Raw genomic sequence first — 23832 nt, forward strand, 5'->3', positions numbered from 1 at the left:
ATACCTAAAATAATGAGAAGAGAAACACAGTGTTTTGTAGTTTTTATTATTAAAATATTCACCTACAAAATGGCCTATAAACACTATTTACAGAGTAGCGAGCAGCGATGCCTGCTAAGACACGGAAAAATACATTTATACAAAGAAAATACTGTGCCCCATCGTCAGAGGAAGAGATGAATTGAATCGTTTGAGAATTTTACCATCATCTTTATAAGATCATGGGGTTGGTATCAGAAAAAAATCCAGACTCAGAGCACTCCACATTAATTTACCTGAGGCCCAGACCTGCATCTGAATCACAAATAATGACCTCTCCTAATGTGTCAGCATGGACATGAAAATGAGGTATATCAGATCTCTGATGCAGTGCAGCGGACTGCTGACCATCGCTATGCACAATCTGTCACCAAACATCACAAATGATAAATAATTTGGGTTGTGTTTCATTTGATTAGTCAAAGTCCTGTCATGAAGAATTGAGACACAAACACAACTCTCAGGAACGAACAAATACAACCTCATTTTCAGATGATTTGTGTCCAAAATGTTACAGTGAGCTCTGACAGGGTTCTTCAGCACAAATATGAGCATAACCAGTTACTTCAAGTAGATTACGAACAATGAATGGAAGTTTTTCACATGACAGTGATGGCTGTTCTTTCGTCAGAATATGTTTTCTAGAAGAAAAAAAAAAGACAAAAAAAGTTTTTTTGGATGGTTCTTTGAAAAGGTTGTGATCTTCCAGAGAAACAATACATCTGCTTGATTCAGTATAAATATTATGTCACTCTGTCAAATGAAACAAACCTTTATTGCTGTCTGCTTGATCTTCGGGCTGTTGGGAAAGACAGTACAAGCCAATGAGAACAATGACATTAGTAACAGTATATTATTTTAAAAAACCCCACTATAAACATTATTCACCTTTTTTGACTTACTTTGACTTTTCTTGGGAGGCGCCGTTTCACAAATCTCTCGATAACAAACATCCTGCTGTACTTTATACGTCCTTTTGTACCTGTGACATATAACGAACACTCATGAATTAATTGTGGCTCAACTGTAGTTATGAATAACCTCTGCTTTTCTGCAGCGTTGTAACACGGTTTAAATGTTGTGCTTGTCATAATGAGCGTTGTAGGGCAATTTGTGGAGAAGACTCACAGGTAGTGGCACACTCCATCCTCCCAAACAGGCACACTCTTGGTTTCAGAGTAGAGGCGGGTGCAGGGGTGTGGTACTCGCTGGCACGCTGCAAACAGCGGTGACACAACATGAGGTATGAATGCACAAAGTGTTGTGAACAAGGAATGGTCTGCTGGAAGCTTTAGGGGTCATGTGGGTTGGAGCTGGGCCCTGCTCGCTGCCTGATGGATGGCTTAAGGAAAGGAATGTTTAAACAATCTGACGCTGGATGTTTAGTTGAAGAGAAAAGATTCAAGAGGAGGCAAAAGGGGATGTCCAGTGTCTCCACCTGCACAGCTCTATCACCGTCTAATTATTGGTGGACTCAGACTGACGGTTCAGTTTCTTTCATTTTGTTTTTCACTTGATGTCAAGCTTTTACACTTTCCTCAAATGGGATGCACTTTAGAGCTTTTAGCTCAGAGGCTGAGTGTAAACAACATCTTCAACTGTGATGTCTGCAAGTGTGTGACAATATGCACTGTAAAATCCTTGATAAGCATTTATCACTGGCAGTGCTACATTGAAAACTCTGAGTTTGGAGACTGTTGGTAGTAACTCTCTGTGAAGTTCCCTTGTTTTTGCCGGCAGCTCTGGATATCCTGACTCTTCAGTGTGATTCAAGGAGTGTGTTGTTTTTTGTGTGTGAAGGAGACAACAATGGTCTCAATACTCCCCTCTGTAAATAAACTTCCTGTTCATTAACACTGTTTTAAATTCTCATTCTAATTCATTGCTGTGACTGATCCCTTATATTGGTAGCATGTAATCGACACCAATAATAAATGCACACATGGTTTCATATTCATGAAACTGTCCTACTGGATGTCATCGATTCCACACGCTTTTAAAACCTGCTGGTTGTTTGAGTCAGAGCAGTTATCTTCAAAGTAAAGAGTACGTTTCTACTCATCATGAGTTACGAAAGCATGCTCCTTAAATAACAGTACAAAAAGTTGTTATTATCATTGTGACCACAGGACAATAACTGCGTGTTTAATCTGAGGACATCTGTTACAGATGGACTACTCTAATGTTTTTAAGATATATTTGAGCAAAAACAAAAGGAGTACTGTACATTGAATAAGCTAAAAGATGTAACTAGGTTAGACAGGACATAAAGGGCGTAAACATTAAAATGTGTGAACAAAAGATGAATTGTCTTTTGACAATAAAATGCTTCCTCCCAACGTTAAGCCAGCATTTAAAAGAATCACTGAATTAAAAAAAAAAAGAAAGTACCACAGACTCCTTGAAAAAAACAAGCGAAGCCATGCTGTGAAAATGATAAAGAGCTTTGTTCTGTGGTATGTTCAGCCCTGAAGCCTTCTGGTTAACCAGACCGTTCATATGCTGACTATTACACCACCAGAATCAGAATCAGAATCAGTTTTATTGGCCATCGTTTGTTGAAAGCAGACGAGGAATTTGTTTCCAGCAGGTGGTGTCTCAAACTGTACATTCATATACTACCATCATGACAGACTGCAGAGGGGCAGACGTCCTTCACCTGAAACAAATCTAAAACAATTCAAAGAAAATAACCTACTGTTCAGGTTGAAATTGCATTATATTATTAATCTATTTTGTATATAATTTATCCTGTTCATGTTGGCAGCGGACTGGCTTTAGTTTTAATTGGTGACATTTTTCTGGATGTCACCATCTTGTTGTGTAATGACAGTGGAGAACATATGAGTGACTGTCAAATATTAAAACTTTCCCCTTCTGGCCTGGTGATACAAACCTGGCTGTTGTGGAAACTTGCTAACATCACGGCTCTCCAGACGGTAATGATGCCCTCTTAGTTAGCTTTGATCCAGACTGGTGCAGTTATTCATGGTACACCTATTCATGATCTCCTCAAGATTAAATAGTTGCTTGACTTTTTAATCTATCTCCACACTCATATCAAAGTGTTCGTAAAAATAATGTAAAACTCATAACACATTGATTTTAGTGCTAATGGTTAGACTCTAAACTCTTCTTTTTTTCCACACTCTCCATTGCTCTGGACTGTTGACCCAAAGTACTTACAGTAAAATCCTCCACCTTCATCGCTTCTCCCTGTAACCTCACTCTTCAATTTGATGAATAAACTGTGGTAGCACGAAGACATTAGCATTTAGCTCAAACTGTGGCCTGTCTCAAAATGCTGCTGACACAACCAAAGATCCTGAGTGTGTTCAGTTCTTAAATACTTTTTCTTTGCTTCAAACAAATGGTCCTGATGCCAGATAGGATAGGCTCAAGACCCCTGTTGAACTGACGTCGCTGTTCAACTACTAGATCTGGTTCTTAAGACAAAGATCAGCCTCCCTAAAGAAGCAATTGATGTGTGTGTCCTACCAATACAATGAGTGACTGTATAGTGGCTTTGCTTTTCCCATAGACCAGCCTACATGGACTGAACTCACCCCGTGTGCATGTGTGAGGGTGGAGAGCACATTAACTTACACAGTTCACACCATCTGCCCTTGAAGCCTGCAGCGCAGTCGCAGATAAAGGAGTCGCCCCCATTCACGCATGTACCTCCGTTCTGACAGGACAGACTGCGGCAGTCTGGTGGCGGCTCTAAAAGACAACAGCTGCCATCAACATCCACAGCACGCAACCAACATAGGGCTCAAGTTTCAGAGACACTGCTCCACATTAACTACAGCGGTAACCCTGTGTCTGAAGGACTCCAACAAACTGCCTTCCTGAATGATTTGTCTGTCATGGCTAGCTTGCTGACTGATGTTTCACTGCACATATAACACAACTGATAAATTACTCTCAAGTAGTCTCTTTCAAACAAGACACTAATGTCATGTACCAGCTGGGAGAAGTGATGGTTCCTGTTGGAACGACGAGCGGAACACCTACCAGGCTTCGTTCTCACACCATCTTCTTGAATCTCCAGCGCGAGGCTGATCTTATTTGTTGTTTCTTCCAGCTTCTCCAATTTGATTGGAGGGTCAGGTTCTGCAAGGCAAAACATGCCTGTCATGAATCACCATGAAAGGACTAAATGGCAGAGAGCAGGATGACTCTGGCAGATTATGTGTACATTCCTCAGCCTACAGCAATGAGACATTACATCACTGGTTGGACAAATGGTCTCAGTGATAAACACAGGCACTGGGACCCGTTCATTTATAACAGGCCTTTTCATTTGCCTAAACATGAGCCCTTGTGTAGTAAAATTAGATGTAAGTTCAGTTAATTACATAATCAAATCAGAACTGTTTCAGAATATCAGTGAGACAAACTGATTTTGACCGTAGCTACTCTTCATCGTCGTCCCTCCCACCCGTACTTACTTGCACGATGCCGAATAGCTTTTCGAGGCATATTAGCAAACTTGGCTGTTATTCTTCCCCTTCTGTCAATGAGTTCTGTGTATCTGTAACACAGAAAATAATGCTAACTCTTTGACATCAAAAGCAGGTCTTTTAATAATCAGCAGCATTCTATGTGTACCTAGGCAATTCGTCTGAGTTCCCTGTTTCTGTTGTGGCCACCGGGGCCTTAGGCTGAGACGGAGGAAGCGTCCGTCCTGACTGTCCAGTCAAGGCTGGCCGGTTTCTTCTGCCTGATCTTGCCTCCATTGGCACTGAGTTAAAGAGAAGCAAGCATGACTGTTTTAAAATTTGTGTTTCTGATTGAGTCAGTATAGCCAAATTGTAAATATGAGGAAAACATTCATGCAGCATCAAAATAAGAACTCCTCAGTGTTCACTTTAGCTTAGCAACAGGGGGAGGCATTAAAACTGTGGCTTAATTCCTTCAGCATTCTCCCACTGTTAAAAGCAGTGCAGCTGAGATTCAGGAATATTCTTTGGAAACGTTCACTCACAGGTGGTGAAGGCCAGGTGTTGAGGCGTGCTGTGAATCTGTTCCTGTCCTGTGTTCTTGATGGATGTCAGAGCCACATTGTAGTGCTGTCCTGGTGTCAGTTCACGCAGGGTATAAGATCCTAACTTTCCATTGGGCAGGAAGCGACTCCGTGTATTCAACCCTCGGGTCACATTGACCACAAAGCCATCTGGGATGTGTCTCGGGTGGCGGCTCCAGGCGATCAGTGCCGAGTTAGTGGTCACATGTGAGAGAGACAGGTTCTGTGGCGGAAGAGGTCCTGATGGAAGAGCACCATTCAGATTGGACCAGAGCATCATCAATGTTCTATCTGGTTTCTTTAGTTACAGACAACAGTAACTATCTTCCCCAGCTAAAAATCAGAACCACCTGACCCAAAACAATCAATTTTGACAAATATTTTATGTCATGTACATAGAAGAGTCCTCGTCCCACAAACTACTTAGATTATAAATGCAAAGAAAACAGATAAAACAAAATAATATACACATTAACATGCATTAACCACATTTTATCAGACACAACATTCGTTCATTCGTTCATTTTCAACTGCTTACATATTAAACATAAAATATTCTCATATATCAATGACAGTCTTTAACAAATATTGATCTAATGCTAGCTTTTAAGTAAGCGCAGCTGAATTTATTTCTCTCAGACAGATTAAGTTAAGACAACTGTTTAATTATGATCAGGAACCTACTTGTCCAGAACTGCAGTGGTCCAGCAGAGTGACTGGTGGAGGGGAACTCATCGGGTCTGATTCCACTTTGAGTCAACACATCAACTGTATACATCTGGCCAGCGAGCAATGAGCTAGGAAACACAAAGAGGCACATAAAACACCTTATACTACAGTAGCGATGTCCAGCTTCATCTTCCTCATTCCAATCTGTACAGTAACTCTTAAGCTCCAGTTTCCTGTTTCTCTTTCTATTTTAATATTTTATTGTTTTCTCACTTTAATATTTTGTAACTTGTGCTGCTTGACACCTGATATCAAGAATCATTTTAGCGCGTCTCATGACTGATAACAGCAAAAATGATGAATCAGTGCCCCCTAGTGGTAAAATTTGAAATCACTAAAACTATTTCCTGTGCAGCACCTGTGCAACAGTACCACCTAGTGGACACATGGGATCCTGCAGTTAAGTGCAGCTTGAACTTGTGTGTGATTTTTGGAGCAGGAGCTGACCTGAAGGTGTGCTCAGTGCTGCTGGCGTTGAGCACAGCGGTGCGTGCATCACTCCCGTCTGACGGCAGCAGAGACACATGCACCCTGCTGACTGCTGCGTGACGAGCTACCTGAACCATCCACCTCAGCCACACCTGAGAAGAGGACACATTGACCACCTGCAGCTGCTCCACCCTCCGAGGTCCTAGCTCAGAAGCACACACAAATCCACATGACAACTCATCCACATATGTGTTCAAACTGATGTGACTCCACAGAAATGCTTTCTCTTACTGCCACATTAAAGAGTGTGCTCACTTGTGCGTATTAGAGCGGTGGCAGGCTGGCTGACATCGTTGCTGTTGGTGTTGCGTTTGGTGGAGAAGGTGGAGATGTTGTACAGCACCCCAGGAATCAGGCCTCGCATGACGTGTGTGGACTTCTGCCTGTCCAGAAGATCTGATTTGCGATTGGTCCGGCCCAAAGGACCATAGGTGACGATGAAGCCACTGACCAGGTTGCGTGAGGGTTCCGGTTGATCCCAGCGCAGCTCCAGCTCGTTCTCCTCCACACGCACCACATGGAGACCCGAGGGAGGCAACAGGTCTGGGAACAGTGGCAACCTTACATGTCTAATCCATACATTAAATAATTACAGAGTTGTCTTCGCAATGCAGATGATGAACTTCTGTGCAAAGGGTGGAAATAATGGGGTGAACAGGATGGGATTCACCCACTGACTCTTACTGACCTTTGTCACAGTCTTTGCCTGTGTGTCCTGCTTTGCAAACGCAGTTGTAGTTGCCCTTCCTGTCACTCCGGCAGAGGCCACGGTTTCCACAAGGCTGCAGTACACATGGATTCTCCACTAGAGGGAGGCAAAGACGTGCAGTTAGTGCATATGGTAGTGGCTGTAGCTTTTAGCATCATAATGGTGGTAGGGAGTGACTTACACATCTGGCATTGGTCCCCAAAGAAACCATCTTTGCATACACACAAATAGTTCCTCCGGTAACCGCGACACACACCTCCGTTTAGACACGGGTTGGACTCACACCCGTCCAGCTCTGAGCACAGATATTGGTGGGAGAATTTTACAGTGGTCCTGTATAATCTCTGTGTTAGAATATTAAAATAAGCTGCTAGGCTGCATGAAGGCCATACCTAGTTCACAATTCTGCCCTTTAAAGCTTGGTAGACAGTGACACATGTAGGAGCCGGGTTGGTTCTCACATGTTCCACCATGCTGGCAGGGTTCGGACTGGCATTCATTTATATCTGAAGGAGGTTGAGACATACAAGCACAGGAGTGTCATCAGTGTGGTCTGAATTGAGGTATTTATTATGAGAGGACTTTGACCAGGCTTTACCTGTCTGACAGCGCTTTCCACTGAAGCCGTTGTGACACTCACACTGGTAGGATCCCACATGGTTTCGACAGGTACCACCGTTGAGACAAGGCCTTGACAGGCATTCATTGATCTCTATTATGATGGAAAATGAATGAATCATTATGAATTGACATTGGCAATAAATATGTTTGTTTATATAAACATCAGATTGTGATGGATGTGTTGGTTACCCACCCTCACAAATGGGTGGCTGGCTCCAGTCCCCCTGGATACCGCAGATGCTCTGTGTGGCTCTGGGCACAGACATGAAGCCTGAGTGGCATAGATACACAGCCACTGAGCCCGGTGTTGTTGAGGAGAACTGGACCTCAGCATGCTTGACTTTTGGAGGTGGACCGCAGCCCATCTCTGAATGCAAACACAGTTAAAACATCAGCATGGCAGCAACATAACACAAGCATGCAAACACTCACCAAGGACACTGGGCTCTCTGTTACAGTCCTTCTAAATTTACTTCCAGCATGCTGTCAGAATATGCAGACGTGAATCATGAGGTCTAATCAGGTCTTACTTTAAATAGCTAATGCAGTCGTTCTATATTTGTAAATGTGGGGCTGCCAGTGCAGCAACACTGCTAAGATTATCTGCATACGGAAAACCACTATCTCCACAATTCAGAGCTCAGGTTATTCAGCGAGGTCTGCTTACCTGCAGAGGGTTGTGCTGAGCTCCTGCTGACTTCACAGTGCCTGCCGCTAAAGGCCTCGGTACATTCACATTTATACTTTCCTATATAGTGAAAGCACGTCCCTCCATTCAGACAAGGGCTAGAGGCACAGGGGTCTGGCTTCCCTGCAAAATAACACACAACAAGATTATAATTGGCCATAACAACAATAACAACAAATAATGACAATAATACTTGCATAGCAGCTTCAAGGGCTGTCAAGATATCAGATTTTTATTACATGATTATCTTTGTCAAAAGAATTTATTGAGGCCTGACATCTGTGCTGGATTAGGTGTGGCCATCTTTACATGTTGTGTTTACAAACAAAGACTAATCCATTTAAGACTTTTAGCAAAATCCAGACCTAGTATACATTATGTTCCTTTGAAAATAGAACAATAGTGACGTTTTTATGACTGGAGCTGAAACACCTTCAACCGCCTCGACTCAAATTAGCAGTCAAAAATTTATTTATTTTTCATTTTTAAAAGTCAGGAAAGAAGTCAGAATTGTGACTTAAGATTTCAAAATTTATGCATTAAAATAAATGTCTTACTGAATTCAGGCCAGAACTCAGCTTCATTATACTTTTTCCTGGCATTGATTTAATTTATTGAGTGATGGTTGAGACTTGACTCAAACTTTATCTCACAGCTAAGCAAAGTCTCCCAGATGTTGGTCGTGTGTGAATGCTGTTGGTGGTATATGAGAAACATTCACCATAATTCACTGACGCGTTAGCTGCAGCTCCATTAATGCCAAGACGGAGCCCAAAGTGACAAGACCGCATCATAAGCAATAGTTTTTAATATAAAAAACCATACCAATATCAAAAACAAGATGAAAATGATTAAAATCACACAGAAAAAATCTTCGATTTCTTGTCAAAAATAACAAGAGAGATGTCTGTCCTCACAAGCAATGAGAGGACACTCCTCAACGAATTCTTACATAAAGGCAGCAGCTGCAGTCAAGATCCTGACTGCAGCGTTCTGTATTAACTCTCTTTTTCTTAAAGATATAAAATCCATGGAAAAGAAATACAGTATGTTGTATAATTGCTTGTCAGACCATGTATATGTACCCTATATAAAGGTGTATTTCTGAAGATGATGATGATGATGATGATGATTTTAAAAAAAATTTGCATGCTCATGAAAATGTCAAATCAAGTGTCAAAACCACTGCTAGATCAGTAAAAATGAGAAACCATCATAATGACTTTCAAGTCCAGGTATGCACACGTTCCCCTGAACCGTAGGCCGTGTTACTGTTGACACTGAACGTGACCCATATGTGGAGGAAGGCTGCACAGTCAAACTGGCAATCAGATACATGAAGTGGGAAAATCAGCAGGAAGTCCTGACTTTGTGCTGAAAAGCTGATGCTATTCTAACTTTAATCCACAGAAAAGCCAGAAAAATGTGATGCATGGTTGAGGAGAGGAGCTCCTGCCTGGCACACTGTGTGAAAACAGAGGTTCTACTGAAGACTCCTTTCTGGCAGCGCATCGCAGCACCGTCACACTGAGAGGCTGACAGACTGAACACACAACCAAACATTACGATAGCTGAGATCCTGCAAGTACAATCCATGTTTTCTGATCATGTAGTTGAGCAAAAGTCAAACAGCAGCCCTCACACTCACTCACCCACTTCACAGTGTTTTCCGGTGAACCTGTAAGGACACACACATCTGTAGCTCCCTGCCTCCTCTTTGCAGGAGCCTCCGTTGCGGCAGGGCCCCGAAGCACAGGTATTGAGTCTAACTGGAAGGAGACAGGCAGAAGGGGAACCACTCTGGCTTTTAATCACAAAAAATAAATCTATTCCAGTTCTTTGCAACTCGAGACATAATTCAGGACGATAGCTCACAACTCACACACAAGTACAAATTATCATAAGCCTTTCAGCACTGTAATATTTCAAGCAGCATTACAAGTACTGACATGTTTCCTGGTGCATTTAAAGCTTGACTTGAACCTGAGTAAAAACACAAGTCTGAAGGATGTTTTAAATAATCAGGTCATGTGAATGTATTCCAACAGTCTTTTTGTCGGTTCTGCTACCTTTTTCACAGTGCTTCCCCCAGTATCCATATTTGCATTCGCAGGAGTATCCTCCGTCCCGCTCGTAGCAGTAGCCCCCATTCAGACACGGAGAGGAGTCGCAGACCGACTGGGGCTGTACTGAAAAACACACACCGATACTTGACTGTGTTCCACTGGACTGGAAAATGGTAAACCTCTTGAATTTATTCAACTGAGCGGCCTGACATCTGAAAACATGGGTTACTTCAGGTTTCTCTTCACATCGTAAAAAAAAATCAATGACAAATGTGACTGTTCCTTTGAAACCCCGTGACACTCTTTAAGACTTGTGTGTTTCAGAATGCGTGTTTGTCGCTGTAGAAACCAGAAGCTCATGCAGGGACAGAGATGGTGTCTGAGGCTCTTACCATATGGGTAAAAGTCCTTAATGTCTGCGTAATGCTCTACTGCACTGGTCTGACATGTGCACAGGTACGCTCCTCCGTACTCCAGGCAGGGGCCCCCATCTGGACACGTCCTGCTGTTGCTGCACGGCATCTCAGTTACTTCTGAGGGGAAGGGAACGCACAGCACATGTTTGAAACTTTTGGAAAAAATGACTACCTTGAGATATTTGCAGTCCTACTGTGACATGATTTATTCACATTTACACGTGATCTTGTTGTTATATGCCTGATCCAACAGGTCGTACCCACCAAACTGACAGTAGAGTCCCGTGTAACCTGAAGGACATTCACATGTCCCGTTGCTGTCCACACAGACACCCCCATTCTGACAAAGGCATTCCTCTGCAGAGACAGGAAGGGAGAAAGAGACTAAAAGGGTTGCTTGAGTTTCTTGAAATCAGTCTTATGTTAAGTCTTGGCTGAAGCGTGAACATAGGCTGAAGCTACAAATGGTCAGCACATGTACGACTGCCGCTTTCTTTCATCTGCTGCTCTGTAAGCTCTATCAGTTCACTGTCATTCCTCCTTTCCTGGTTTTTTCCTACTAAGTTCACAGGACCAGAGGGCTGCTACCAGTCAGCGCGCTACACATCCGCTCCATACCATTTGTATGGATGTTTTTATTTTCCTCTCCTTCCTGATTGCAGCAGTGGATCAAAGGATGCTGCCGTATCGCTGCTAAATGCTTCCTTTTGAAGTCCTGGGAGTTCTGTGGAGGGCTTTATTTTTCTGATGATATGGAGCATATTTTGTGACCAGAATGAATGGCCCCGAGGGTAATTAATGGATTGTTAATTTGCACTTTCATTGGCCACCTGTGCGGCCCGGACCCTTTGATCTGAGAGCCAGATTAGGCACTTCTGAATCCTGCTACTTTCTCTTCCTCTGAGGATCGTGCTCCTTTTTCCACTGTGCCTTCCATGTGAGCAGGGCAGGAAAGTATTTGGGAGATTTAAGAGAGCCTATATAAGCACTGATAGTTATTTCAGCTCAAGCTATTTGCAATAGTTCAAATGCTATTATAAAGAGCTTTTGGTGGGAAAGAAGACGACTCGCAACAACTGCTGTCAGACAGTGACTTTAACCTCTGACGAGAGCTCGAATTCGCTTCCAGCGTCTCGGTAATCATTTTTTTAAAGCTAACATGATGTGATGCAGCCATTAAACATAATGAAGGATGATAATGAGAAGGTCATTAGTCGAGGATGATAGCGTTCCACATATTTTGTGTTCAGTGCCCTGTGGCTATGTAAGCAGCAGCTGTTCTTTAATCTATAACGTAAAGCAATGGATGACTTCCAGAGCAGCCAGTAGCAGTGAGAAAGCATGCATATTTTAACAGCTCTGTCTGAAGAGATGACCTGAATACCAAGGCGTAGCTTTGACTCATTAAGACGCCTTTCTAAGTCTAGACAAAGCACTTCCTCTTGTTGGTAAACTAATAAAATGTGCTATAAAACAATTATACACAACATCAAGCGACTGGTTCCTGTAGTAAACTGGGTGAGGCCATGTCAGTTTTGATAATTACAATAATCCATCATCATGACCAGGGCAGAGCTCCAAATTCCTGTGGGATAGAGCAGCTCCTCTCTAACAGTCTGCCCGTCTACCTGCTCTGCTTCCTGCAGCCAGGTCTACAGTACCTTCACACTTGTCGCCGTAGAAACCTGGAGCACATGTGCAGTTGGAGATTCCTGAGCTGCTGAATTCACAGATCTGGCTCTTCCTGCAGTCTTCCTCTTCACATGAAGCTGCATATGGAAAAGCATAGCATGTGACAATCCAACTGTATGTGGAAATATTTGGAATAGCATGAGCCGTGGCCGCGCTGGTGTTTACCTGTTTGGTTTTCTGCCTCAGTTGAGTTGACCTGAAGCACCAGCAGCTCTGAGAGGGAAACGGGAGAGTACTTAAAAGGGCTTGGTCCTCACAAATAGCATCAAAACATACATCTCCAGCAATATTATGCAATGCAATTTTTAAAAATTCCATGCTCTTCCAATGTATTGAAGAGGCAACATAAATTGCAAACAGATCTCTGCAAACCAAACCAGGAAAATAAACCCAGATTGAGATACGTATGCATATTATTTCTGCATTTGTTGTCAGAAAACTGCCAAAGATTTTTGATCACAGGTAGATCAAATCCTCAACAGCCAAAGTCAGTGAGTTTCCATTAAAATAGTCGGGTTTATGGTGTGTAGTTCTGTTCATGCTGGAATATTTGCCAATATATCAGATTTTTTTTCTAGTTTTGTCAAACTGACCCTTCAAACCAAACCTGTGGAGGCAGTAAAAGAGCAAAACTGACACATACCTCATTGGATTCTTAATGTTTGCTGCCAAGCTGATGGACAAACAGAAACTTTTGCTCACTGCTCCACAAACTACGCCAGAAACTCTAAAACACTTCAAATCATCCTGTCAGATTCTGTGAACTGATCAGGAATTTTAACTCATAATTTGTTTTCATAGCTGTTAAAAACACTCATTTTGCTCTTAAACAGAGTTTCAGTCGTGTGTGTGTCCCATTTGGACAATTTACAGTTTATTTTGTTAACATTTTCTATTAAGACCCATATTTAAAACATGTTCTTTGGTCCAGATTTAAGTTACCTGTCTCGCAGTGCGTTCCTGTGAAGGTGGCGGGACACACGCAGGTAAAGTTGGCCACCTGGTCAATGCACTCGCCTCCATTCAGACAAGGCTGTGACTCACATTCATTTATGTCTAGTGGGTGCACAAAAAAAGGGGATTCATTTGCCGTTTATTGAGTTCCCAACTAATATTGTTCTCTCTTCAATTGAAAAACCAAGTCTGGGACATTGAGCCAGATTAAGGCCACTGAACTTCCCTTGTAAAAGTATAGAGTTTCAGTGACCAGGTGTCTGGTATTAAAAGTAAGCCCATCTCATGTAGATACAAGGATTCATGAACTGCACAAGATCTGATAATTCAAATCCCCGCTGGGTTCAAATATCAACAACGATCCATCACAGAAGGAGTGACATCAGTCTGACTTCAGCTAACTTCTTCACAGTGCAAAGAAAATTAAAGATAAACCTATTGGTGGAATAATTACAGTAAACCAGAACCTCAACCTGGACCCATTTGTCTGAACAATCTGGGAAACTCTTTGAAACATCTTCCAGGGCTGAGTTTGATGTAGAAAGCAGCAGAAAATATTTCCTCTGGAGTGTGAAAAAGCCCAGCTCACCTGTCTCACACAGGATGCCAGTGTAACCCGGTTCACACACACAGGTGAAGCTGCCAGCGCCTTGTACACATGACGCGTTGTTGAGGCACGGCTTGTCTTTGCACTCGTCAATGTCTGCAACACACACACGGGGGTTAGAGGCAGCAACATATCTACTCAGCTGATTAATATATCCGCCACACTGCTCCCCTCACTCTCCAAGTATGTGCTGCTGGCTGTGAAAGGTATTAGAAGAGGTTTGATACATCTCTGCAGGTTGGACTGTGGGAACAGAAGCTCCAAACAGACTGGACCACCATATTCTGAAATACTCTTTTCCTCTTATTGAAGCAGAAAACGACTTCACTTAACTTGTTCCTGGTATTCACCTTCTTTTAATGTACTGTGAGTAGTGAGTAATTTATTGTTACTGTGTAAAATAAAATGTAAGTGGCCTTTATTAAGACAGCTGGTACTTTAAATTGACATTTAAGCACATTTCCATTCAATAGTATTGGAAAGAATATGCTATAAATACAAATGTATCAAAAATAAGGAAATCGGCTTGGTACTTTTACATGAGGAAATGTTTAAATATGTATTACATTGCAATAGAATAGGAAGAAAAGTCTCAGATCTGTCCCGCTTTATAGTTCTGGACTCAAATTTATTGGTTTAGTTCCCATCTCTCAACAGTGATTCATAAAAATAAGTTCAGCAGTTTTTCAAAATACAGTAGACACCAGCAGAAACAACAGAACCGTGGCAGGTAATAAAAGCGTAACTGTATCCACATTATATCGCAGCACTGAGGCAAAGCGTTCTTTGTACCTGTTTCACACTGACTCCCAGTGTATCCAGGAGGACACCGACAGATGAAACTGTTAATCTGGTTTTCACATGTCCCTCCATTCTGGCAGGGATCTGAAGCACACTCGTCCACATCTGCAGAGACAAGGAGACAGGAGGTAATGTGAACCCTTGAATCAGAAGAATGCCTCCGGATGAGGTCGGTCAGTCTCACCGATCTGGCATCGCCGGCCGGTGAAGCCGGCCAAGCAAGAGCAGGTGAAAGAGGGGTTGCCTGTGATGCAGTCGTCGATGCACTGACCCCCATTCAGACACGGTCGCAGGTGTGGGCAGACTGATGCTGCTGGGAGAGGTCAAATGTCAGAGCAACCTTACACGCAAAACAAGAAAGGCTCAGGAAAAAGGTAACACGCTAACCTGAGTTGTTGCAGCCCCCCAGCTCCACGTGAGCGTCATCTATACGGAACACCCATCTGCCCGGGTAGCCCACGTTGGTGGTTCCCTCTACGTTCACCACATCAGCCGTGCGAGAGCCGGGGATGTTGAAGTAGCGCTTGCCATCACCAGCATTGAAACCTGCCTGGGAAGAGAGCAACAAGGAAGCAGACGTCACAAAAGACGACACCTAACGACTTCCGTCTGCACCTTTAAGAGAAGAACGATGATCATGCATTTACCGATTCGGACCTGATCAACAGGTGACCTTACCTGTGCTGCGATCCCTCCCAGCCCAGCCAGGTTTCCTCCACTGCTGGCATGCATACCTGTGGTCCAAGTGATGTTATTGTACTGGAATATAGTAAAGGAAAGCTCTCCATCTGTAATGAGCACCACTTGGAAAGTATTTACCTGCACAGAGAGGAACAGGCTTGGTTAAACTATTTCCTGGTTTCCACTAATGTATGCATCTGACTCATATCGATGACACAGATTCCTAAATCTCATGCATCCATGAAACCAGCAGACTCGTCTGGGCCTGTTGCTGAGGAAGAAAGCGTGAAATGTTCCAGTCACAACCGGTGACAACCAGATTCTTCCTGAGAATTCAAGATTATCTAGACCAGAATATCTAGCTGTCAGATGTTCCTCCCTATCATATCAGCTTACACAGTATCTTCATCATTAGCATCATCAGCATCACTCGCCAAGGAGTGCTCATTATACTGATTAAAGACATGACAAGTGATTCAATTAGCTACCTGCAACTCCACTGATTTCTCCATTAATGACAATTACAGATCTTCTATTAGCCAACGGTGAAACTGGTGCTGTTTTTTTTTAATCTTCTTCCTCATTATTTCAACCATTCTATGAAATAGAATGGTCAATTATACCATACTGTGTTCATCAGCTGCTGTTGATAAACACAATATTAATAGTTGCTCCTATTCCCAGGTTGAATGATAGACAGAAAAAGAGAGAGACTGAGGTAGAGAGACTGAGGTAGAGAAAGAGAAAGAAAGAGAGAAACAATAATATAATCCTAACAATAATAATATCCAATAATAATATCCTAACTCTCTGCTCTCCATCACATTTAATTAACTGTCTCCTGTTGTTCTCTAGTCTGCTTATCATTTCTTTTTAGCAAAAATTGTCTGTGAGGTGTTCAAACTGGTTACTAATGCATTTAAATTTCAAATCATTCTAAAACTGTGCTGAGTGTGAGTTTGTACCGGTGTGAGGGAGTTGCCTCCAAAGAAAGTGACGTGAAGCCAGGTAGAAATGAGGACCCATGTTGCATTGAAGTTGGGGAACTCTGAGAAGTACGTCCTGACGTCATCTGAGGCCCTCGTCAGGACGGAGGGCTCCTTGCTCTCTCTGTAAAAGACTCTCCCAGCCCGGCGGTTGTCCACATCAGCCCAGAACGGCGCCACAACTCGTCTGTCACCAGCGATTGGGAACGCCACGGGTGTGAACTGAGACACTTCCCTCAGGAAAGACACCAGGCCATTGTTGTTAACCTGCACAGGAGGCAGTGGGAGTTGATTTAGGTTAATCCCACAAGGATGGTCTAACACGTCAGATGAAGCCACAGAATGAGGCGGGGTTCGAGTCAGAGCGCTAAGGAGACGGGACGACAGTGGACAAACAGAGGTAGCTCGACCTCTCGGAGGGAACGTCAGCATGGGGCGGTGGATGCTCCCGTAACGGATGTTTGCTCTTCTCATGTAGCAAACAGACGCTACATTTATTCCCCGAAATGACAGCAGCTGAGAAAACCAGGTTTCAGCTGCTTACGCACCTGCTAAGTCATCGTACCAGGAAGGATGCCCACTGCTTAAAAATCCACAAATGTGTGCAAACAGCAAAGGAAGCAAACATCCACCAATGTCAGGCCTGTAGTTGAACACTGCAGCATGAAGAAATATCAATCTACCAGATCATCTTCTATAACTGGTGATATACTAGATGTTTCAGACAAAACTGAGGCTATCTGGGGGAGAAAGCTGGGCGGTAAAATGAATAAAATGCCAGTAGTCAGGTCAATATTCCTATAAAAGATACTAAAACAGTGTGGTAAAGGGTCCTTTCAGTTCTAATATTTCAGTATTAGACTGTGAGGAGGCAGCCACTCCACAAAAAAAATGAGAACATCCGAAGAAGTGATCCACTAAACGTGAATGGGGAGGAAAGTTCTCCAGCACCGAATGCCCATGAAAGCCATTCATTCATCCATACATCATTTCTGCAAAATATCAACAAAGAGAGACTCTTCCCACCATGGCACCGATCCTGTTTCCTCTAATCGCTGGCATGAACTTTGCCTCTCAACATTCAAATTGAGTGGCATGTGACAGTGACAAAGCAACGTCAAATGGCTTGGCTCGACTCCCTGCGTGTATAAAAACCATAATTTGAAGGACTTTTGCTGCAAAAACAGCAAAGGAAGTTTTGTTTGGCACGGCACGAGGGCTGAGTTAATTGCCCGACCACAGCCTTCCCCTCTGCATCAGCGTGATGTGGTGAGAACGTGGCTGATGTGGGGAAAGAGTGGAGCGACTTGCAGGGGCAGGGCCCAGAGGTCAGCCAGAGCGCCATCTGATACTGGGAGAAAAACAAGACAGAGGGCACAGGGTTGGATGGATGGAAGGATGAACACGAAATACAAACGTCCTACACTCACATACCCTCTAATGAGAGACCTGTGGCAGCCGCGGTCTGGAAGTCACCCATCTCACAGCAAAAGGAGTAAAGCAAATGATGCTGAACACAAAGTTTATGCTTTAAAATAGGAATACTGTATGTTTAATTACCTAATCCAACAGCTTGTAGCATCTGGAACTGCTTAAACAAGTGTGTTTCTTGCATGTCAGGATTTTTCAGGGCACCTCTCTGACACGGCAGTGACCTCAGTGGAATTCACACTGAACTTTCTCTGTGCTCCATATCTTATACTTTTCTTCTCATGGAATTCAGCGGAGCGAGAACCAGGAGAGCGATCCAGTGGAGGATGGTAATGTATCACATTTACGTGAGAAAGTGAATGGGTTCAGAGCTGCCTTGTGTTATGCTGTAACATGACCAAGGTCAGATTCACAGGGAGAGAGGTGCGATCAGTCAACCTTGTTAGAAGCATCCCTGTATATTTCTTTCTCTCACACCCAGTGGTGCCACTCCACTCTGTAACTCCCTTGTTTTTTGGTGGGGGGGAATTCTTTGCCGGATATATCCAGGATTTTGCTTGGGTGGTTTTCTTTAGAGCTGAGCAATTTATGCACTAAAATAAACTTTCATCTGGCTTAAGTCATGCCAAAATAAACCACAGAATGAAAAAGGTACCTATGGATCAAGTCAGGAAAACATTTGTTTTCCTTGTCAGGAATGGAGGTTTCACAGCTACAAGCTTGTCCAATTACTTGATGGAGCTGAAGGAAGTGACTCCAGTCCTGTGTGGAAAGGCCCTCATTCAGCTTTGATGATGCAAGTGATAAAGTGTAGAAACTTAACAACCATTTCAACTTTTAAGTTACATAGCCTGAAGCAGAGGAACACTTCGAGGAAACATATAAGGTGTGTTTTTACATTCAAAACAAATTGTGATACTTTTTGAAGTGCTAACAGTTGAAACTACTCCACACTTTTATTAACGTGTAGACGAAAGCCATAACTTCAGATGATTGTAAGTTCTCTAAATTGAGATGTTCCGTATTTGTTGGAGACACGTTTCTTTGGTCTCTGGCCAAGTGTGAGATGAGACGATGTACCAGACTAATCCTTGGCCTCGTGCTGAGACTTCCTGGAGTCCTGTCGTCACTGTGACCTTAAAATGCAACCAGCAGAGAATCTAGGAAGTCATTGTGTCCAGCCAAGAAATAGTCTGGTACACAACCATGTTGTAAAACCACAACTTACTGTTTTTTACGTAAATGAGCTTCCACTGTTTGTTCCCAGTTAAACTAACCGTGTTCTGGCAGCAGCTTTACATTCGATGAACGGTTCTGAGCGCAGCATCAATCTCCTGATCAAACTCTACATAAGAGCGTCACGTTGATGCACTTCATTTACTTTCAAACTTGAAAACTTTTTAAAGCATGTGGTGGATAAACTATTTCTAACACCACTCGGTCACGTCTCTCATACCACACGCGTAAAAAAAGCACTCCAGCAGAGTACAAAGAATCAAACTTCATGTGCACATCTTTGGGCCATACACGGTGGTGAGGGAGAGTCTGTGAATGAAACGGCACTCGTAGAGCTGAAGATGAGCACTAGCAGATGTGCAGTCTGTAAAAACTGTATTATGTTAGCATGTTCTTGGCAAAATGTGGTCGAATTTTTAAAATCCAGACTATTCATAATTACAGACTACTATGGAACAGCTTGGTTCTCAGCACAGTCCATGACTTTATGTATCAACAATAATTGTTTTTTATCACATCTGCTTTTAAACTTGGGCTCCTTCCTGTCCGACCTTGGACATCCTCCTTCATGTTCTTTACACTGGCTATCCTTAGAGTAGTTAATCCATCAACTGAATGTCACATGTGTCATCCTCAAATAAAAGACAATCACCATCAGACAGCTTACCACAGCAGTGATGGGAGTCGGGGGAGACCTTGGACGTCAAACACAACAGACTCTACCTACGGTACTTGTCATACCTAAAAAAGAATTCTAGTCAAATAGATTGTCTATTCATCAGTATTCTAAAGAAGGCAATGCAGAGGTGGTAACATTTCAAATGAATGACAAGAGAAAACCAGATCATGCTTAGTTAGATATATTATGTCCCCAAAAACATAATTCCGAATCCGCATATTGGTACAGTCCAGGATGCATTTAAGGCCGAATTAGAGGAGTCATTTAAGTATTTGTTGTTGAAAAATTGGATCACATGGTAACTTCTGGAAAAAATGGAAACACAAAGAAGCAAACCCACTGTTCAACAACCTAAGAAAACAGGCAGGTGCTCGGACAGCACCAGTGTTGGTGTCGCCCTCCCAACATTCACAGAGGCTGTAATCCTCTGGCAGTGGTTGTGTACTCAATTCCTGATTGTGCGCCCCCCCCCCCCAAACACACACACATCCCCTTACCATTTCCTGTCTCTTGAGCTGTTAAAAACTAGTTATTGTTCAAAACATTAAGTAGTATTTGAGAATGCAAATGAACAGGAAGAGGAACAAGCTACGGAAATTAATCCATGAAGCTCTTGATGAAGTCAGAAAAATTCAGATTAACAACTGCGTCAGGTTTGATTATGAAATATTGTCTGTTTTTATTGATTTCTTATTGTCATGTATATGTGATATATGTATATATTTTTTCCTTCACCTGACAAAATAAATAAAATTGATAAAAGAATACCACATGACAGATACATCTGTGCTCTGTTAAAGTGATTGTTCATCTCTCAGATAAAGCAGCTGGATATTTCCGGGGGTGGGGGGACCCCTACCATGTTATCTGAGTGTTGGAGGACGAAGTGGGTGGTGGTGGTGGTGGTGGAGCAGGAAGTGGAGGAGGAGAGATCCCAGTGATGTGTGAAAATTTCCAGACACAAACTACAACAGAAGGACAGCCTAGTTACCAGGAGACAGGAGTGGGACTGGAGCAGGACCAAGACTGGGGCGATTGGTGTTTCGATGGGACATCAGAGACCTCTGGGATGACGTGTCACTCAGCCGTCCTGAAATACTAAAAATAAGCTGCTCCTTCAGACAGGTGGTGGTGGTTTTAATGGGATATCAGAGGTTTGAAGGTGTGTGTTCTTTAATATCAGCAAATGATTTAGAAATCAGTTCAGTTCTCCAGCTTCCATGCGGCGTTAGCACAGACTCATGGAACAAACTCCTCACAGAACCATCCCGTAGCGCTCGGTGAAAGCTTCCCTTCGATGCGTTTTTCTGGTGGCAGCGATCGTGGTGTGTGTGTGTGTGTGCTCTCCAGCAGATGTTAATGGATTCAGGTGAAGCATTGGAAATGAGCGTGACTGTAATTTCAAGTGCCTGTCACAATGTGTTATGCCTTGCGTGACTGAAGAATAACAACCCAATGAGATGCAGAGTGAGTTACAGGATATCACATCACAACCAACACAGTGCATTTTGGAAAGCAGAGCGCTCAGATGTTTATCTCTATCGCATGATAATTTCAGCTGGAAATCAACAAGCCAGGCAACCGGTAACATGCCTTATCTTGTGTAATGTGACTATTATGTATCACCATAAGGGAACAAGTGCTGTACTGGAATTCACTGAAAAACACATGAGAAACACTGTGACAAAGATTGTGACAAAAACAAACAAACATGTGAGTATAAATCCATTCACAGACTACACTCAAAACTCTGGTGTCACAGCTGATGCTCCGTGTGTGCAAAATAGTTTTAAAAATGTCTTTATCGGGAGGCTGACCTCATCACGTTGGCGCAGATGCTCAGTTTAGAAAGACGATCTTTGACCTTTCCCATTGTTGCCATGGTTCCTCAGCCTCCCCTGCCCATGCTTTGAACAGAATGGAGGCAGGAGGGGCTCAGAGAAGGCGAAGAGGAGGAGGAACGCGGATGCATAACCGCAACAGGTGGTGTTGATTTAAGGGAGTTCTGCTTTTCCATGTGCTGGAGCTGAACCCAATACATGACAAAGGCAGATCAAAGTGTGTTTCACTGTGGTGTGTGAAAATCCTTGTCAAATCTTTCTGCTTCCTCCCATGAGCACTGTTCTTCTTTCTCTCTCTCTCTCCCTCTCTCTCTCCGGTGTGCATATTTTCCCCTGTGCTCTCTCTGAAAACAAACTGCTCACAGATGCTCTGCAGCAGCAGTCAGAGCACAGAGTGTCATTTCCTTTAACAGCTCATTGTAGCCTTATTAGCGCAGAGCTAACCACTGTTCCTGCTAACAGCTTCTCCCTCTGTGGACGCCAGAGCTCCAAGAGTGCAGGATGTAAAGTGGGGTGAATGTCAGGGAGGACTGTGATTCCACCCGTGGTGTGTGTGTGTGTGTGTGTGTGTGTGTGTGTGTGTGTGTGTGTGTGTGTGTGTGTGTGTGTGTGTGTGTGTGAAATACTATATTCTCCCAATGAGGTTACACACCAGAGCTTGTGAGTGCACACAAACATACACAAACTCTCAAAGGACACTAGAATGTAGTATCTGGCTGTTTGCCAAATATCAACTCCCTAAGGTTCACATACAATCCCCATCATGTCAATTTCACTTGCCAACTGCCAAGTGTGTGTACACACATACACTGACATATGAAAACATAAACACACACACACACACACACACACACACACACACACACAAGCATATGTCACAGCACACTCCTCTGTACTCACATAGAGCCCCGTGTGTCTGTCTCCAAAGAAGGGGAAAGCAACAGATATCTTCACCAGCCTGGAGCCCCCGTCGTCCTGAGCGATGGTCTGGGAGTCCCCCTTGTCCTTGCCAAAGGGGTAGAATTCCTCCAGGGGCACAGCGGGTTCCACCCCAGGCAGCAGGTTCAGGGAGAACAGGGTGCAGAAGCAGGGCAGCAGGGATCGCAGCACCAACACCATGGCCTCAGCCACCCAGGGATGGAGCTGACAGCAGGCACCGCGCTGGGGAGGGAGGAGCGCACACACCTGAGGCAACAAGAGCACCCCAGAGCAGGACAGGAGCGCACGTTCCTCCTTTCAACCACAACTGAGTCTGAATCCTCCCCTCTGTGACTCTGACTCTGCCTCTTTCTCTCCTCACTTGTCCTTCAGTAGTGAACTGGGCTTCTTGTGTGAGACAGGGGAATACTGTAGATTCCTTGCATTCTGCTTGCTGCTGGGTACTGCATGAGCTACACTCCGTCTCACCGAAATGAAACGAGGAAAGGAATGAAAGAGGGGGAGAAGCGTGATTCAGCTGAGATGGTTTTTTTTTTTTTTTTTTTTTTTTTTTAACAATCCAGCGATTTGGTCCCTGATGGTCAGCTTAGAAATATCCTCAATAAAAGCTCTATTCTGCCTGCCAAAGGACTTCTTTCAGTTTTGGCCCCACCTCCCCCACAGGGATTCACTACCTTGCATAATTAGCTCCATCCAACCAATCGCTGCAAAGAGGCTGGTAACTGGATAACCACTGGGTGGATCTATGATAATCAAAAGGCTGCTTTAAAGAAACTCTGACAAGATTTTCAGTGAAACTCTACTATGTTCAGTGACCATGACTTCCAATGCTGCAGAGAGAGAACACATGAATGTGCATTGCTTTGAAAATGCAACACAACTGAAATTAAAGAATGACTGAAAAGAGTTAGCTTTTAAAACTTCACACAAATCACATGATTACTTGGCTGGAAGCAAAAGCACTTGGAGAACATGTTGTAGGTTTCTAATCAGCAAATGGAATACCATATAGGAGCTGAAGATTGTGAGGGAAAACTCTCAGGGAATGATGACACACACAGACCTTGGAGTCTGCAGTGGTCTTTGAGAGAAAACAGTGAAGACAGCACTAGCAACAGAGAGCGAAGGTCATTCTCTCACCCACAACACTAAATCCACAAAAGCTTTTAATGGTGTGAACCAAACACCAGAACTCACAT

The 23832-nt window shown here is 43.3% G+C and overlaps 1 protein-coding gene across 5 annotated transcripts; it reads right to left on the reverse strand.

Moving 5' to 3' along the window:
* Positions 1-35: 35 nt before the first annotated feature.
* Positions 36-23593, reverse strand: sned1 (sushi, nidogen and EGF-like domains 1). 5 transcript variants are annotated; one of them, XM_068320112.1, is made up of 32 exons: positions 22595-23593; positions 16487-16774; positions 15519-15659; positions 15228-15390; positions 15025-15153; positions 14832-14945; positions 14022-14135; positions 13421-13534; positions 12644-12691; positions 12448-12555; positions 11051-11143; positions 10763-10900; positions 10374-10493; positions 9957-10073; positions 8284-8427; positions 7810-7983; positions 7594-7707; positions 7388-7501; positions 7177-7290; positions 6975-7091; positions 6542-6829; positions 6245-6428; positions 5753-5865; positions 5030-5308; positions 4654-4786; positions 4494-4576; positions 4057-4155; positions 3646-3762; positions 1168-1255; positions 928-1021; positions 811-838; positions 36-680 (listed from the first exon to the last, which is right to left on the reverse strand). In XM_068320112.1, the coding sequence occupies exons 1-32, from the start codon at positions 22811-22813 to the stop codon at positions 667-669; spliced, it is 4203 nt and encodes a 1400-aa protein (XP_068176213.1). In that variant the 5' UTR covers positions 22814-23593; the 3' UTR covers positions 36-666. The 5 variants fall into 5 exon arrangements, with proteins under 5 accessions (XP_068176213.1, XP_068176211.1, XP_068176212.1 ...); XM_068320110.1 differs by having other exon boundaries at positions 10763-10903; positions 22595-23592; XM_068320111.1 differs by having other exon boundaries at positions 10763-10903; positions 15025-15150; positions 22595-23591.
* Between the last annotated feature and the right edge of the window lie 239 nt (positions 23594-23832).

This window comes from Antennarius striatus, chromosome 7 (genome assembly GCF_040054535.1).
Source record: "Antennarius striatus isolate MH-2024 chromosome 7, ASM4005453v1, whole genome shotgun sequence".
Lineage (NCBI taxonomy): Eukaryota > Metazoa > Chordata > Actinopteri > Lophiiformes > Antennariidae > Antennarius > Antennarius striatus.